The 18,738-nt window shown below is 34.4% G+C and overlaps 1 protein-coding gene across 2 annotated transcripts in view; it reads right to left on the reverse strand.

Moving 5' to 3' along the window:
- LOC108737532 (dual oxidase maturation factor 1) overlaps window positions 1–18,738 on the reverse strand; it is a 55,510-nt gene that overhangs the window by 14,799 nt on the left and 21,973 nt on the right. The window contains exons 1-3 of one of the 2 annotated variants that reach the window (XM_018470413.2): window positions 5,092–5,296; window positions 4,095–4,271; window positions 47–104 (exon numbers count right to left, since the gene is read on the reverse strand). In XM_018470413.2, coding sequence (XP_018325915.1) covers window positions 47–104; window positions 4,095–4,259 — 223 coding nt within the window. In that variant the 5' untranslated portion in view covers window positions 4,260–4,271; window positions 5,092–5,296. Of the gene's footprint in view, window positions 1–46; window positions 105–4,094; window positions 4,272–5,091; window positions 5,297–18,738 lie in introns of those variants that run through there. The other variant, XM_018470412.2, reaches the window with a different exon arrangement.

Here is an 18,738-nt window from a genome sequence, read left to right on the forward strand (position 1 = left end):
TTAAAAGAACATTATTCAATGTGAATCTATTTACATACTTACGCACCTAAAATAGTTGCTCCAACAAATAAATTCAGTGTTACTGTATAGAAGGTTGAAAATCTCTGAAACAAAAGATATACGAACTAAGAAATCTGTTGCATTTCCGACTAGGGATTACAAACAATGAAATGCTTATAAACTCACTTAACAGAAAAATCATTGTAGTGTGTGTAACGAATGAAATTTTATATTAAAAAAAATCAAAAACTCCGACTGCCTAAACGCGAAATAAAAATAAGGAAACATGAACTGGGTATGAAAGTAAATCAAAAGTCTATAAAAAACACCCAATCAAATAAAATAGTTGCAGTCGGAGTCTTACATAAAGCATGAATAAACTAATGATTGATGAAGCTTCTAAACAGCGAGTTTGTATGATACATATCAGCATCTGGTTGACATTTACTGCTATTGAAGTATTTTAAGGAAGTACAATTCGATCGTTATAATGACATTGTGTTCACATTCGTAGTAAATTACTATCATGACACGAAGTTCTGCCGTATTAAACGCTATTGCAACAACTATTATTCTACACTGATTTATGACAATGATACATTGACCTACTGAAAAAAGTTCAACTGACTGCATACAAACAAGTCTTCAGCGTTAAATGAACAAAAAACTAATTGTAACATAAACATCGTCAATCACACTTAATCTAACCCAACAAATAGCAAATAATACGCGAGCCCAGAATGCACAAAAAAGAAATGCTAAGTCAAAGCTGATTGAATGAGGAGTTGGATTGTCGCATTTCTCTGCCTCCACCACGATTACAAAAGCCAGTCCGGTCCTGGTAGGATCTACCAGGTCCCTTCTGAATTCTATAAACAATCGAGTCGCAGCTTCGTACGCACAACATTTATGAATGACCCCTAGTCGTTCTTGTACTTCACCTATTGAATCGTCTTTAGGTACTGGAGAGTCTCCGGGACGACCAAATATCACGTGCGCTGGCAACCTCAATTCTCTTCCAAATAAAATGCTGGCCGGTGTTCTTTCAGTTGTCTCATGGACGGCGGACTTATAAGCCAAGAAGAATAGAGGTATACATTGGTCCCGGTCAGTTTGGTGGTCTTTGACAAAGCTTCTTAAGTCGGTCTTCAGAGTACCGTTAAATCGTTCAACTATCCCAACAGACTGTGGATGCAAGGACGCAGTTCTCAACTTTGTTATGGCTATTATTTCAGTAAACTTCTTAAACAATAAAGTTCCTGATTTGGCCAGAATGCAATTCTAATAGTACTCCATATGGCCACTCCAATCACTGACAAGCTTTTCGGCAACGGTGTGTGCTTCCTGATTCGGTATCGTATAGACTTCGGGCCACTTGCTAAAAATTAAGCCATGATGACCAGGACGGGTTCCGGTTACCGGAGTCTGTTACTGGAAATAATTCTGTTACGTAGATTGCGATTTTCTCAAATGGCGCTTCCACATTGTACTGCTGCATTCGTCCACCACTTTCGTCTTCAGCCTCTTATTGGCGGCGCATGTTTTAAAACATTTCCTGCAGTCTTGCTCTACTCTACAGTTTTCGTAACACCTAAATGTCCTCTACCATGGGTTGCTTCTAATACTTCTGAAATTCATTTCCTCAGAAGTACCACTTGGACTTTTTTTCTGGTTCCATCAGGACTCTTCAAAATGTCTTTCAAAAAAGGCCGTGATCAAAGGTAAAGGAATTTCATTGGGCCGAATAACTTTTCGTTGCCTGGCTTAGATGGCTCACAACTGTCCACAATGGTCTTGAGGTCCATGTATCTTTTCATCCCATTAATTTCTTCTTAGGATTCCTCAGGCTGAATTATGGTTAGATTACAACAGATTGATACAAGTTCTTCCTCTTTCTCCACAGATGAACAATAATTGCAGGTCTCCGGGATAGTGCATCTGCGTATTCGTGTTGTTTGCCTGGGCAATGTTCGATGTTGAACTCGTATTCCTGATGTCTTTGTGTCCTTCCGGGTTCTTAAATTGTAGTAGCTATTTCAAGGAGGCGTGATTCGTTCTTAAGAAGAAGGAACCATACAAATGCTTGTAGAAATGTTTGACGGGTATAACCACAACCAGTAGCTCTCGACGGGTCACACAATAATTTCGTTCCTATTTCCAAAGTGTTTCAGTACTGTTCCTAGCGTTAGCATCAATGAGGAAGGTTTCACTGAGCAATGGGCATATCAAGATGCAATCTTAAAGTTGTCAAATGCTTTTTGACAGGTGCCCATTGGAATGAAAGTCTATCTTCTGTAAGGACGTGTAGTGGTTGGACTATTTTGGTAAATCCTTGTTTAAATATTCAGTAGTAGGAGCAATGTCCCAGAAAAGTTTGTGACGATCCATTAGTATGGATCAACTTCGTCCGTTATGCCACGGTTGGTCATAATTCCTTCCGGTGTTATTCCAATCAACATGCATTTCTTGGGACGTAGGTTCAATTTGCATATGCCAATTTTTTGCAGGCTTCAGTTATGTTTCGGAGGTGGTGATCGAAGGTTCTTCCTATTACAATGATGATGTCTAAATAAGCCAAACAGATTTTACAGTTTAATTCTTGTAATGCATTGCACAATCCAAAAGATGAACTTCCATAGACTATTTTCAGCTGTAAAAGCAGCCTTCTCCTGATCCTGCAGATGCACATCCACATGCTAGTAGTTACTTTTCAAGTCGAGAATAACTGTCTAGTGTATCGTCGATTCAAAGTAATGTGCAACTTTCTCTGCGTTACATCGTTTAGCTTCTTGTAACTCACTAAAAAAACCCAAGCAACTATTTTTCCTACGTACCAGTACTATAGGGAAAGAACAAGAACAAATGGTTCAATCATCCCTTGTCGACTTCCTCTTGCTTCAATCAGGAAATTCTTCTAGGTGGTTGGTTGATGGCTGATGGGCCTTATTGTTTCGGTGTTGATGCAATGGTATGCTAAGTTGGTCTTACCAAAGTCTTGATCTGTGAGGGGGCGAAAATGTGTTGTGTGTTGAAGACGGATAAGAAATTATTGTATTTACTTGACTTGGTGCTTGTTGAGGTAGTTACATGACCGTTCTACTTGTTCTGTTAATGTTGTAAAAAGAGATGTTGGTTTCATCTCATGTTCTTCTTCCCAGTCATAGTAATGGATTTCAGTTACTGGTTCAAATACTCCCAACTCTTTACCTATGCGGATCTTTTGCTCAAGTCTTTCAAGTTGGCTATTCCAACAGGTATCGATGATGATTTACTTTTTACGAGCATATGCCCCACCAATAATGCTTGCTGTGTCAAGTCCTGATTGTCCCGATTAAAACACGAACTAACTCTTCTGATCTCAAACTTCCAAACTATTTATACATACTGGATTTGTTCTAGAATGTTTCAGAATGTGACAACTACAAAATTTGGTCTTCTTTTCTTTGTTACTGTGTATGTTAGGTTACCTAAACGTGACGGTGTGATGGGTTGCTTACACGTGACGGTATTTAAGTCTTAACGGCGACTTGATTTTTTTTAAAAATACAAGTAAATAATTTTACAAACTATTGGTTAAAAAGTCCATACGCATATTTCTTCTTGCATTACGGCTACCTTACATAAAGTTTAACTAATACAGTCACTCCGTTCATTATTATTTCCTTGAATTTGTTATTTTAATGTATTTTATTTAAATTAATTTAATAAATATATTTTACAAATAGTTTCCTTAAACTCTTTAACAGTTTCAAATATCTAAATTCAGATTTTGATTTTCCCGGAAGATCATTTTAGATACATATTTAAATTTGTTTATGGGAAAAGGTTTTTATTAAATGCTATGTAACCATTTGGACCTTTTAGTAGAAATGTATTATGCTTTTGTCTATCAAAGTTTATTTTTCAATTGCCTTATAATAAGTCTTATTATAAGTGTTTTTGCTGTAATTTTTTCATCTCGTTCGGTAGTTAACCAATAGTTAATAAAAAAATGAAATAATAAGTACGTTTTCATATATTATGCTTGTAAAAAAATAAAATCAATTTGTAAATTGAAAATTTGTATAACTAAACTAACTTATTAATTTACTTACTTCTTTTCTAATTCCAGGGTAAATAATTAAAAAAGCTACATATATCGTACAGAAAATGGTGATAAATGATATAAGAGTGACATCGCCGGTAACAGCTGTCCGATTATTGAAATTGTAAAGTGTTGGTCCTCCATCGCTTCGAAAGGCATCAAACCAGCCTTTCATTGTTGTACAATGCTGTAAAAAGAACAAACGTAGTTCATAAAACATGAATATTTACATGTACATTTAGCAATAAAATGAAATGTATTTCATAAAATGTATTAAACGTTAAATTTAGAAACGGTGTATGCGGCAAATAGCAAATAAGCCCAGCATTGTGTGAAAACAAAATGTAAAGAAAATAAATAATAATGAGATTCAAATTACAGTATAATGAGAATGAATTTTTGATCACTGCTTCCAAATTCTTTGATTTTATAATTTCAAATAATTATTCTGAAAAAATAGCGTCGCCCCATCATTAAAACAATTGACATGTGTAGAATAACATGTGTATTTCTAAATGATAGTGAAGGAAAGAAGTATAAAAGGAAAGAATAAGTGACTAAATAACTAAAAAACCGAAAAACCTAATTTAATTAATAAAATAACAATTAAATTTGCTTTGTTGTTACGTAAACACTCAAGTACGATTATAACGATTTCAGCTTTTATAATTGTAGGTATTCTACGATTTACATATTCGTGATATAGGAACTAAGATGGCTTTCGTTTCTATCACGAATGAAACCGTTAGGGTTCGACCATTCCACCTTCAACTTTTGCTATATTGACTAAAAAAATCCGTTTTACTATTAGATGCAAGACAGTTAATAGATTTTATTAATAGAAAAATCCTGTTTTTTTTTGACGCATGACGGTAATGTCTTGTAACATGGTACTAAATATTAAAAATTGGTACAAACACTAAAAAAATGATACATTTAACATTACTGTGTGGTGGACCTGATTCTATTTATTTAATACTGAAAAAAGCATTTTTACCATCCCTCACATTTGCATCGCCCGGTGTCCATCATCCTCTTTTCACCTACGCCATGGACTGATGCTGTCTTGATTTGGATCTAAAGGCTACAATCGGTTGAAGTTGCTTACTAAGCAGGTAGTGAACCTACCGGGTTTCTATATCTGGGTGCCGGTCTATCCATCAATATATTACCAATTTTGGACCTTTACAAGGTCTTTCTAGGTCAGTTTTCATCTGAAGAGGTTAAACCATGCCCTTTTTGTCAACAATACCAAAAGTTTTTATCGAAGACCCTCTAGAATTGTGCTAAAATAGGGGTGAAGTGAATTTGAGTTTCCCGCGTAAAATTTAAATTTCCCACTTAAAGCTGTTGCTATATGAAATTTATCAAATGAGATGTCGCTCAAATACTAAAAATCCGTTTTCTGTAAAAGTGTGTGTAATTTGCAGCTATTGTTGTTATTGTTTAAAGATGAATATGAAAAATTAAATTTTTAAACAGAAATATTTTACTGATTAGGAACACTTTTGTTAGAAATATACATCCATTTGTATTTATGATTTTACAGTCGCAGTCATAATACCTGTCAGGTTGAGATATTAAGTGTTATGTACCTTAAGAGTTGTTTATCGCAGCGCTCAGCTTTATCAAAATTGTTTCTCAGAATGTTAAGCATGGATTGAGAATTATTGACTATTATTGAATGCTTTTGTTAATTATTAATAGAGTTAATTCACATACAACTCTTTTAACTATAAGATCACTGTTTTATTTTATCGTTTCTTGTCGTCTGCCATAATAAATAAACCATTTAACATATTCTACCAAATTTATTTTAACATCTTTGAAGCACAAAAACAAAATAAACAGCAGTTAGAAAGAAATCTATCATTATTAAAATATTATAAAAAGAAAATTAAAAATCAACTTGATATTAACTTAAGAAATCAAAGGGGTTAAGCAATAGAAATTTAGAGTGGGTAGATTTAGAATCNTGAGAACTTGTAGTGTTGTAAACTATAAAATTAAGGATTCATTTGATTTTCTAGATAAGGCATTTAGATATTTTTAATTAAAATTAGAAAAAGAACCTTTAAAAGTAAATGCAATCTTTTACGGCGATTTCATGTAACCGCAAAATGGTTTCATTTCATTTCACCACCAAAAATACCGGTATTGGCTTAAACACTAATTTAAAAGAAAGGTGCAGGAAAAATATTAAAAATCAAATCTTAAAAAAACTTGTGGAATTCCAGGAACGCGATTCTGTTTGGGCTCTTTATAAAATTATGGATTGAATTGAATTATTATCATTGAACTATCATTATTTTGTATAATATAAAGAAGAAGTTAATTGATAATTTCAATTTTTTCAATAAATTAACATTTATTTGCACTCGTTAGTACTAATAGTAACAGTTGTGAGATAGATTCGTCACAAGCCGAACGCTTAGGCCGATCCTGCCTCACTATCGGAACGTGACATTGAGTCATGCTTTTTCGTGCGTGCAGCTGACGTTCATCGATTTATAAGACGTTATCACGTCAACAATAGAAAATGAATGAAAATGTATAAAGATATAAAATTAGTAACAAAATGGTCTGGAAGATATGGAGCCAATTGTTGTCTCAACTAAATTGTCACAGTTTCACACTGTTTTTGACGATAGTATGGTAATCATCGAGATGAACAGGTTAAATCTAAAATTAATTAACTATTTTAAACTGTAGACTTACTTATTTACCAATTCAAAGATGAAAATAATGGTAAAATTTTTGAGAAGTTTATCGGTTTCAGATCGAAAATTTATGTCATAAAACTTTTTTGTACTAAAACAGAAATTAATGAACTAAATAAAAAAGAAGAAGACAGCGTAGTAAAAAAAGCTAAAGGAATAACAAAAGCACACTTAAGGAAATAACGTTTGATGATTATTTTAAATGTCTGTTTCACAACAAATTAGTAGAGATTAATCAAAACGTAATTATTTTAAAGAAACATAATGAATATACAGTTAACCAAAGTAAACTTGCATATGATAAATAGTAAACACATTAACAACGGATATGGTAACCATAAATATTAAACATTAAACATAAATATCTATGTATGTATGTACATATAACTGTAATACGATGTATAAAATAAATTATTTCGGTTTGTCTTTCTTTTTATGAGTAGAGTGCTGATAAAACGAGACGAACCATTGTTAAAGTTATTTAATTTAGAATTTTATTTCCAAACTCTCCGTTGAAGGGAAAATTTAAGTTTAAACTGACCTAGCCTTGCCCACACTCCATTTTTTCGACATTCTTGCGACAACTATTGGAAAAATTCAATAGACAATAAAAACAATAGTTGCAAATTACACACGCTTTCATAGAAAAACGACTTTTCAGTATTCTAGCGATATCTCGTTTGATAAAATTTAATAAGCAATAGCTTTAAGTGGGAAATTCAAATTTTACGCGGGAAACCCAAATTCAAATAGACTCCACCCCCTTTTTATGACAATTCTAGATGGTCTTCAATAAAAACTTTTGGTATTGCATGGTCTAACCTCTTCAGATGAAAACTGACCTAGAAAGACCTTGTAATGTACACTACTTAGGCAACTGCCTTCAGTATCAGTTCATTATAAAGATCATAATTTACAACCTTTTCTCCGTCAACGCAGTAGTGTGCATATGATGAAAACAAAGTAACGAAATTTTATTTAATTTCATGACTTGCCAATTGAAGTGAAAGTGTCGCAGACACCTAAAAAACTTCAAGTCATAATTTAATATGCTGATCGTGAGAGAAAACTGTCTTCTCAGGCAATCCTGAGGCCGGTCGTCAATATAACCGACATGTCTTTAAGAATTACTTTACGATAAATATTGATTAATGTAAGATACAAGGATATAGGATTGCCGATCTTGTAATTTGCTTCCGTCGTAGAAAATGGAAACTGGGGAAAGGAAATAAATAAACTAAGAAACGACTTACCCTAGCTACCACTAAACTTTTTCTCTGCGGATAGGCGTTTAGTCCACTTCTAATATTGGTAGTTTCATTCGCATTGATAATGCCCAATTTCGAAGTACCTATGGGAAATGCGTTCGCAGAGAAAACGATTAGTGTCAACTAGGTGACTTGCTTAGTTGTTATCGCGATTTATCTATACATAGCCAATTCATGTTCCAGGCCGGCTTCGGATGGTAACTTCGTCTGGTTTTCTTACAAACGTTTTCGTCCCTTAATAATGCTGCCTTACTCACCATGCGATTATCTATTGTTCTATCGCATCTAGTTAACACCGTTCCTACTTATCAGACTCGTCTACTACAAGAAGAATTCTTTACAATATTGATAAGAAAATAGATTATTTACACCTAAAGCTTTTTGATAGAAAATTCTAAGGATATGAAAATGAAGAACTCTGGACAAAATTAAACTACATTATCTAGTAGAAGGCCGAATAAATTTATACAATTTGAGACAGACACACACAAGAAGATCGCGAAAACATACAGGTAGGTACATAAGTATATAAAATATTCCTATATCATTACATTCTGTTCTATTAACGCTTACTTATTATATTATTTGTATTAATTAGTTCCTTTGATTACCATACAGAAAGTTTTAAGGTGGGAAGAAGCGGCTGTTAAGTTATGAGCGTCACATTCAAAATATTATTGTCAAAGTTTTAACAAAGACCATGGGCGTAATAATTAAACATAATGTGCATTTATTATTATTATTTATATATTATCTAAAGTTGTTGCTTAAATTACGCACGGCCCTTATTGTACCATTTAAGTCCAGCCAAGTCTCCTGAATTATACGAGGGTGGATTGATAAGTTTCCGGCCTAACCAAGAGATGACGCCACTAGGCCTACCTTGAGGTGACATTCTATAGTACCATCCTTGGATAGCTTGTAGCTATAGTTTCAGCCCGATCTCCTTGCTAGTGTAGGTTTGACAGCACGCTGAACAAGACGCCTCTGTGGTTTTCGTAAAAATGGAAAAGCAGGAAAATCGTGCTGTCATCAAATACTTTTATTTGAAGGGGTTAACGCCGAAGGAAATTAAAAAAGAGATGGACTCAACACTGGGGACATCCTCCCCGTCATATTCAACCGTTAAGCAGTGGGTTTCCGAGTTTAAAAAGGGTCGTGTGAGCACCTCTGATGGGCCTCGCTCAGGACGCCCCGTTGAGGTCACAACTCCAGATATGATCGAAAAAATTCATCAAATAGTGCTGGGAGACCGCAGATTGAAAGTGCGTGAGATAGCTGAGACCTGTAAGATGTCATATGAACGTGTGCAACATATTTTGCACCAACATTTGCATATGGAAAAGCTCTGTGCAAGATGGGTGCCGCGTTTGCTAACAGTCGACCAAAAATTGATTCGAAAAAACATTTCTACCGCAAATTTGTCATTGTATAAGCGTAATCCAAGCGAATTTTTGCGTCGATTCGTAACCGTTGACGAAACGTGGGTCCACCACTACACTCCTGAAACCAAAGAACAGTCTAAACAGTGGATTGGACCAGGGGAACCAACTCCAAAGAAGGCAAAAACAATTTTTTCGGCGAACAAGGTTATGGCTACTGTTTTTTGGGATGCAAGAGGTATTATATACATTGATTACCTTGCAAAGGGTAATACTATCACTGGTCAATACTACGCAGACTTATTGCAACGTTTGAGCCACGAGGTGAAAATTAAACGACCTCATCTGGCGAAGAAAAAAATCTTGTTTCATCACGATAACGCACCAGCGCACACGTCAATCGTTGCGACGGCTAAAATCAACGATCTAAAGTTTGAATTGATGCCGCACCCTCCTTACTCTCCAGACCTAGCCCCGAGTGACTATTTTCTGTTCCCTAATCTCAAAAAATGGCTTGGCGGTAAGAGATTTGCGGACAATGAAGAAGTAATCGAAGCTGTAAATGGTTATTTTGAGGAGCTTGACGAATCAGTCTATAGAGATGGCATTAATAGACTGGAACACCGCTATGAGAAATGTATCAGCCTTGGAGGAGATTATGTTGAGAAATAAAAAAAAAAAATTTTTAAAAACCTTGTTTTTCTTGGTCAGGCCGGAAACTTATCAATCCACCCTCGTAACTATTTCGAAGTCTTTCAAAAAACTTTTTATTTCTCTAAACCTTTTCGATCCGTGAGTATTCCACACCACGACCTTGCACACTCCACCATCAATTCCATTACTCTCCTGCTCTTCCTCTACGAAAGGGCTGTTTCTCCAGTTCTGCTGTTCTTTCATTGAATTTAAACGTTTCTCCATCTATAATTATTTTTAGATAACTGACCAATGCTCTCGTCCCTTTTTCCCTTTCCGTTTTAGCCAACCATCTTAACCATTTTTGCACCTCAATTTCCCTTTTCATCATCGATCCGTACCCCTTAGTTCCTTTTTGCTATCTATTAGCTTTAGTTTGTCTTCGAGCCTTTCAAATTCTAAACATACGAAACATTCTTTACCGTATTTCACTGTGAAGCTATTTTCATTGATTTTGAAAAGTTTCACGCTATATCTTCTTTACTGCATCTCTCCTGTGTTTCACGTACCTTATTATTACATTTTTTCTTTTCTTCCTTTCTTGAATTTCATACTTCCAGTGATCTTCTGATATCACCTCCGGAGCCTTAATCTCATTGCTTCTTTCTGTGCTAGCTGATCGACTTGTCGAAGCCTTCAATAATTTATTACTTTCTGTTTTATCCCCTCTTTTCATATTAATTTGCTTTTGACCCCTTGTGCCATTTTGTAATTTGTTCTCCTTTTGTTGACTACTTCCCTGGCGTTTGCACGTCTTCTCTTTGCACTGTTCGTCTTTTTTCTGTTTTCCTTCTTTTTTATTTTTCCCGCAGTTTTTCATTTTCTCTTAACCACCTCTGTTTTTCCACTCCTTTCTCCATTTTTCGCTGCACCGCTTCTTTCTTTAATTCTAAAACTACCTCAAATATGTCACTCTTAACTGCAAATAATTCACATATTACCATTTCAAAATCATTTACCTCATTTCTGTTAACCCGTCGATGGTAGGTAGCAGCTCACTCTTCTTGTCAGTGCCATCTTTACATATTTCATCACAACTATCTACACCCTCCAAGTCTTCTGACTCGTCCATGTCTTCTTCTCTATTCCTCAAATCATATCCCGACCTGTATTTATTATTAGTCCCGCTAAGTACTATGTGGCTCCCTCTGTCGTCGCTGATGATGTATTTCAAAATATGTACTTCCTTCTTTACTTTCCGCCCACTTTTTTGCCGGACGCCCTGACCCTCTGTTCTTTGCCTCGCTTATTACTTCCATAACCTCAACGGAATGTTATTCGTTGTTTTGCCTCGTAGTTTCTGTAGTTGTCAATAGTTCCCTCGGGAAGTATATTTCAACTATACTTCAAAAAGATAGCTGCTTACTATCACAAAATCACTACCACTACTTTAAATTTCTGAGAGACCACGCACTATAATGTTACTCGTCACGTCGATCACTCTTCACCTTCCGCCATCTATTTTTCTATTCTCCATTTATATATTATGTATTTAACAGACAAAAATTTACGCAAATAATTATGTTATAACAATGACAAAGAACAACGGTTGGCAATTCGGGGACCGGCCAAAGTCAATAAGTGTACCGCCCAAAAATTTTTAGAAGTAAATTATTCACACAAGTTATTTAAAAATTTTCCGTAGATAACAAAGTATGTTTGATCTTTGAGCGCCGACCTTATCATTTTTTCGAGGAAGGAATATTTTTTTGACTTCGATAAAAATTTTCAAAAACATCCGGACCCCACCTAAAATTACATGCCGACCCCTGATATATAAGTGCCAAGAGGAACCTATACGTGGGAGTGCATTAAAATGAAAATATGTAGTTTGAGCATATAATATAAAAATGCATTCCGATTATCTAATTACCCTATATAATAATATAAATAAACGAATAGTAGAAATAAGTAATAACAATGAATCGAGCAATCGAACTCTCCTGCATCTGTTTAATTTAAAAGCAAAAATATAACTCATTTAAAAAAAAATAGAAAAATATTAAATGTATGCGACAACCTATTTATCTTTTCTATTACTCCTAGTACTATTCCCAAGTAGAGCCTTGACACATGATACAAAGTAAATGTTCAATAAGAAGTTGTAATTCACGGAATCAAAGCAATTGTGTAAATTTTAGATGGGTATTTTTACCCATTTTTGTGTTATTCTGCTTGGACTGTAACGACCTTCGCCCCTTTCATAAATTCATATGGTTCGATCATAATCGTTTATTTTTGTTGTATTAACTATAAATGAAATGCCTTTTTATGGTTAAATGCCAGGCAGTTCTTTTCCACAGATTTTTATCAGATGAAAAATTTTGATATTTTTGAGTACCAAAAACGTTAGTGTCTTAGTATACAGTACAATAATTAAAGATTGGTTTAAATACCAAGAAATTGGTGCGTTTCTACGTTTAACATAATTGGTCGAGGGCGTCATGTGCCCATGAGAAAAGCAGTGTAATTACAATACGGTATAGTAGAACGGGAAAAACATAAAGGCAAAGGCAAATCAAGCGTTAACAACACCAAAACATACCAATGCATTACTAGTAAGCATTTACCTCCTAGAAATCAAAAGAGCTATTGTAATTGTTTTTACAAGTAAATTATAAAAGCGATGAAAAAAAATGAATATAATAACAGTTACAAGTTATCATTAGTAAGTCAGGCACTTAACTTATTTGATAAACATGTCATCAACCCCCGACATCAGACACAATTTTTACATGTATGTCTGTTATTTTTTAAATAAACTACAAATAAATAGTATTATTAAAAAAATGTCGGCACCGCGACGCCCAAGTGGGGCTGTCACCCTCTTTCAATATAAATGCAATCCCCAAAGAAATTGTGAAACAGATTTTTGCGTCTTTTCGCAATATAAACGTCTTTAGCTACGAAGTGTTTTTCTTCTTTTAAGCGAGTGTGGTAATAAAGAGTGTTTCAAGCAAGATAGCAAATCTCGATAATTCTAAAGAAAAGAGAAGTATTTTACAGTACTTAAGTAAGTTCTATTCTTTGGACATCTCCGTAAGCAACGCCCACAATTGCTATAAGTTAATTTTCTCTACAATAATATCTGTGAAGGCAAGAGGACTAACAGCAATTTTTTATTGTTAATTCGTTGCCGTAAGAGAAAATTGGCGAGGAGGATGGGATACCAATAAATCCCTAGATGCAATTAGCAATAAAATTAGTGAAGAATCTCATAGAAGAACTTTTTTCGAGTTAAGAACGATAGGAATGTATCTACAACGAAATTGCTAAAACTAGGGACAAACTAGCTATTTCAGTAAGAGAGACAGCGAAGAAAGAAAAATCATCTACGACTTCAGTATCTAATTCAGCCGAATCATTACTGAAAAGTACCTTCCTTATGAATATTTCACCAGAATTAGAATTGACAGTCAACCTTCGCCAACCGAGTACATTAGAAGACGCATATGCATTTACTGGAGAACAAAATACATAGAGAGAGGAAAAACTAGAAACAATATGAAGCATTTAAATTCAACAATAAACATTTAAGAAAACCTTAAAAATTCAACTCGAGTAATAAACCTACAAACCCCGTGCAAGGCAGATCCGATAATTCTAAACTCATATGTAGCTATTGTAAAATAACTAGCCACAACATTAGTACTTGTTATAAAAATCAAAATGAGGATAAAAGGAAAAACTTAAAATGCAACACCTTCACACTAATGACTCGGACACCGAAAATAAATAAAACGCAATCGAAAATGACAACGATTTAAACTCCGACGGGAGCTCCACCGAGTAGGAGGCGGAACTATAATAGCGGAATTATCCAAACTTACACTTTCCTACAATGAAATAATTTTCCTTCAACGTATGTCATATCTCCGTTTCAGATCAGGAGATACTAAATACATATTCCTATAGACACGGGCGCAAGCATTTCAATCATTCTCCCGAAATTAGTTGACGATAAATCAAAATCAAACACCAACAAAGTAAAAATAATAGAAATATAAAAAAGGGTTATCCCACAGAAAGTCTCGAGAATTACAAACTAAAACCCTTCGGGTTTGAATTTCAGGTCGATAACCTAACTTACAATGCAAAATTAGACTTTAAAAATTCCACCTTCAGCGTATAGGAAATAGAAAACACTAGGATATCTGTTTCAAACTCGCATTCCGTTAGTAATTTCAACCTAGAATCAAGATGTGAACATGTCATAAACATTAAAACCAACCTAAACCCCAATTCTGAAGTTATATTAAATAAAATAGGCAAAGGTGTTAAAATACCCTCAACCATTGTTAAAACAGACGAAGAAAGTAACATACTTACCAATTGTGTAAACTTGTCAGATAAACCACAAAAGATAGTCCTCAATGAACATTCAGTATCACACAAGTACCCCCTTCGAAATATCACGGAAATATTGAACAACTTAGGTCGAGGCTCTCATTTCACCACGCTAGACTTAACGTCTGGTTTTCACCAAATCGAGATGGACAGAATCTCAATTCAAAAAACAGCTTTCTTCACAGAATCTGGTCGTTTTCAGTTTCTACGTAGGCCCTTCGGTTTAAAAGACGCTCCGAGCATATTTCAGAGAGTCATGAATAATGTCCTTTCTGACTTAACCAACGGATAATGTCTTGCATACCTTGACGACATTGTTATTTTTGAAAGTACTCTCGAATAATATACTGAACTACTCATTAATGTATTCCAAAGATTACGACAGCATAATTTGAAAATCCAGACGGACAAATGCGAATACGATAACTTCGGACGGCATAAAACCAAAGGTAGCAGTGATTAAAAACTTTCCACGACCGAAAACTCACAAAGACATACGGGCATTCCTTGCCTGCAAATTATAAATTGCAACAACATCCACAACCTCCGATCCATGACACCGAGTCTACCAGCTTTACAACGCTCTATGCAAGAAGTAATAGACAAAGAAGACATCGAATTATTACCCCTTTGACATCTTTGGCTGTGGATTGTAAATTATTGTGATTTTCTTAAAAGAAAATTTGTTCTTAACCACGCTGCTGAACTCACCGCACGAATGTTTATTGCATCTTATTTATACCCTCCAAAGCTCGTCACTTATTTACTAGTTGAAAAGTGATTTGTTCCGAACCGAGTTAACATTCTAGCTTAGGTGGTAACTTAGACTGAATTCGTAACTAACTAATTCACTATTAATCTGCTTGGACTTTTAAAGATTTTTTAGTCCCATTTTTAAAAAGTTTATATTACGCCTCCAAAGCCAATGGCTACAACTAGAATAGATTTAAACAGACAGATATGGTTGACGAAGTTTGTGGGTGACTTTTATAAACAATGACAAATGATTTAATCAAGAGAGTGATGACTTTCATAAACAAGAGGAGTTTGAAATTGATTGTAACTTTTAGAAGGAAAATGAAATAATAATAATTGAAAAGATGACATGCATATGAATAGTTTACAAAAGACTGTTAGCACATGTTCAGTTTTAGCACAATAAATTCAACGGAACACTATGTATATTTCTCTAACTTCTAGAGGTTGAGAAGTAAAACATTTCGTGCTTCTTTCGAGAATCGAGAAATAAACACTTTACTCTAAATGGGCCTTTACTGTTAAAATTAATGAACGTGGGAAGTCCTGGGAAGATATAAAGCATGACGTATTATAATAAAAGGTCTTAGACAACAATTTACTACAATAAAACCTTTTCAGTTGCAAGAATTTCAATATTCAGGTTAATTTTAAGTTTTGCTAATCAGTTTAATGGACTGTTCATCATTTGGATGTAAAAACTGCCATTTTAAATGGAATCCTATAAAAAGAAATATATATGATAATTCTAGAAGTCGTAAAAGTAAACGGTAACTTATTTAGAAACTAAACAAATCACTCTATGGTTTAAAAATCAGTCAAATGCTGGTTTGAAACGTTTGGTTAAAGAAATTAAATTTAAAAAATTCTCAAGTCGATCGATACTTATACTTTGTAGCAAAGGGTAACAAAAATGAAATTATTTGTTTAATATTGTACGTTGATGACCTATTAATTGTTACAGGTAAGACGAGCACCATGACTAATTTTAAAGCATATCATGAAGCAATTTCAAAAGGTCGATCTACAAGAATTCAAATTATTTTTAGGCATTAATAACATTGAACGTACAAAACATAAACAACCTTCGATCATAGTTCGTATTTAAAAACGGTATCAATAAAATTTAATATGAATAATTCAAAAAGCGTATCCACGCCATTACCATCTAAATTACATTAAAATGCACTTACGTGATATAAATGAAGCATCTTGCAAAAAACTTAATAGGGTGTTTAATGTATGCAATGTTGTGTACACAACCTGATATTTGCACAGCAATCAATATTCTAAGCAGGTATCAAATTCAAAATAATACTGAACTGTAGAAATGCATAGAAAGAGTGTTAAGATGTACCAATGGTTCTATTAATCTTAAATTTACATATCTTAGTACCCCAAAAATAAGTGATATTGGATATGTGGATGCAGATTTGGGATAGTAGCGAAATAACCCGCAAAAGTACAAATAGATATACATGCCAAATTTTTAGGAATCGTACAACTACGTGGAATACTAAAAGGCAACCCTCCGTAGTCACCTTTTCAACAGAAGTGGAAAACTATATGGTATTTTATTATTAACTAATCCTATCTCACTATATGACGACAATCAAAGCTGGAGAACAAAATACATAGAGAGAGGAAAAACTAGAAACAATATGAAGCATTTAAATTCAACAATAAACATTTAAGAAAACCTTAAAAATTCAACTCGAGTAATAAACCTACAAACCCCGTGCAAGGCAGATCCGATAATTCTAAACTCATATGTAGCTATTGTAAAATAACTAGCCACAACATTAGTACTTGTTATAAAAATCAAAATGAGGATAAAAGGAAAAACTTAAAATGCAACACCTTCACACTAATGACTCGGACACCGAAAATAAATAAAACGCAATCGAAAATGACAACGATTTAAACTCCGACGGGAGCTCCACCGAGTAGGAGGCGGAACTATAATAGCGGAATTATCCAAACTTACACTTTCCTACAATGAAATAATTTTCCTTCAACGTATGTCATATCTCCGTTTCAGATCAGGAGATACTAAATACATATTCCTATAGACACGGGCGCAAGCATTTCAATCATTCTCCCGAAATTAGTTGACGATAAATCAAAATCAAACACCAACAAAGTAAAAATAATAGAAATATAAAAAAGGGTTATCCCACAGAAAGTCTCGAGAATTACAAACTAAAACCCTTCGGGTTTGAATTTCAGGTCGATAACCTAACTTACAATGCAAAATTAGACTTTAAAAATTCCACCTTCAGCGTATAGGAAATAGAAAACACTAGGATATCTGTTTCAAACTCGCATTCCGTTAGTAATTTCAACCTAGAATCAAGATGTGAACATGTCATAAACATTAAAACCAACCTAAACCCCAATTCTGAAGTTATATTAAATAAAATAGGCAAAGGTGTTAAAATACCCTCAACCATTGTTAAAACAGACGAAGAAAGTAACATACTTACCAATTGTGTAAACTTGTCAGATAAACCACAAAAGATAGTCCTCAATGAACATTCAGTATCACACAAGTACCCCCTTCGAAATATCACGGAAATATTGAACAACTTAGGTCGAGGCTCTCATTTCACCACGCTAGACTTAACGTCTGGTTTTCACCAAATCGAGATGGACAGAATCTCAATTCAAAAAACAGCTTTCTTCACAGAATCTGGTCGTTTTCAGTTTCTACGTAGGCCCTTCGGTTTAAAAGACGCTCCGAGCATATTTCAGAGAGTCATGAATAATGTCCTTTCTGACTTAACCAACGGATAATGTCTTGCATACCTTGACGACATTGTTATTTTTGAAAGTACTCTCGAATAATATACTGAACTACTCATTAATGTATTCCAAAGATTACGACAGCATAATTTGAAAATCCAGACGGACAAATGCGAATACGATAACTTCGGACGGCATAAAACCAAAGGTAGCAGTGATTAAAAACTTTCCACGACCGAAAACTCACAAAGACATACGGGCATTCCTTGCCTGCAAATTATAAATTGCAACAACATCCACAACCTCCGATCCATGACACCGAGTCTACCAGCTTTACAACGCTCTATGCAAGAAGTAATAGACAAAGAAGACATCGAATTATTACCCCTTTGACATCTTTGGCTGTGGATTGTAAATTATTGTGATTTTCTTAAAAGAAAATTTGTTCTTAACCACGCTGCTGAACTCACCGCACGAATGTTTATTGCATCTTATTTATACCCTCCAAAGCTCGTCACTTATTTACTAGTTGAAAAGTGATTTGTTCCGAACCGAGTTAACATTCTAGCTTAGGTGGTAACTTAGACTGAATTCGTAACTAACTAATTCACTATTAATCTGCTTGGACTTTTAAAGATTTTTTAGTCCCATTTTTAAAAAGTTTATATTACGCCTCCAAAGCCAATGGCTACAACTAGAATAGATTTAAACAGACAGATATGGTTGACGAAGTTAGTTACGAA

Source organism: Agrilus planipennis, unplaced genomic scaffold (genome assembly GCF_000699045.2).
Source record: "Agrilus planipennis isolate EAB-ADULT unplaced genomic scaffold, Apla_2.0 scaffold139, whole genome shotgun sequence".
Lineage (NCBI taxonomy): Eukaryota > Metazoa > Arthropoda > Insecta > Coleoptera > Buprestidae > Agrilus > Agrilus planipennis.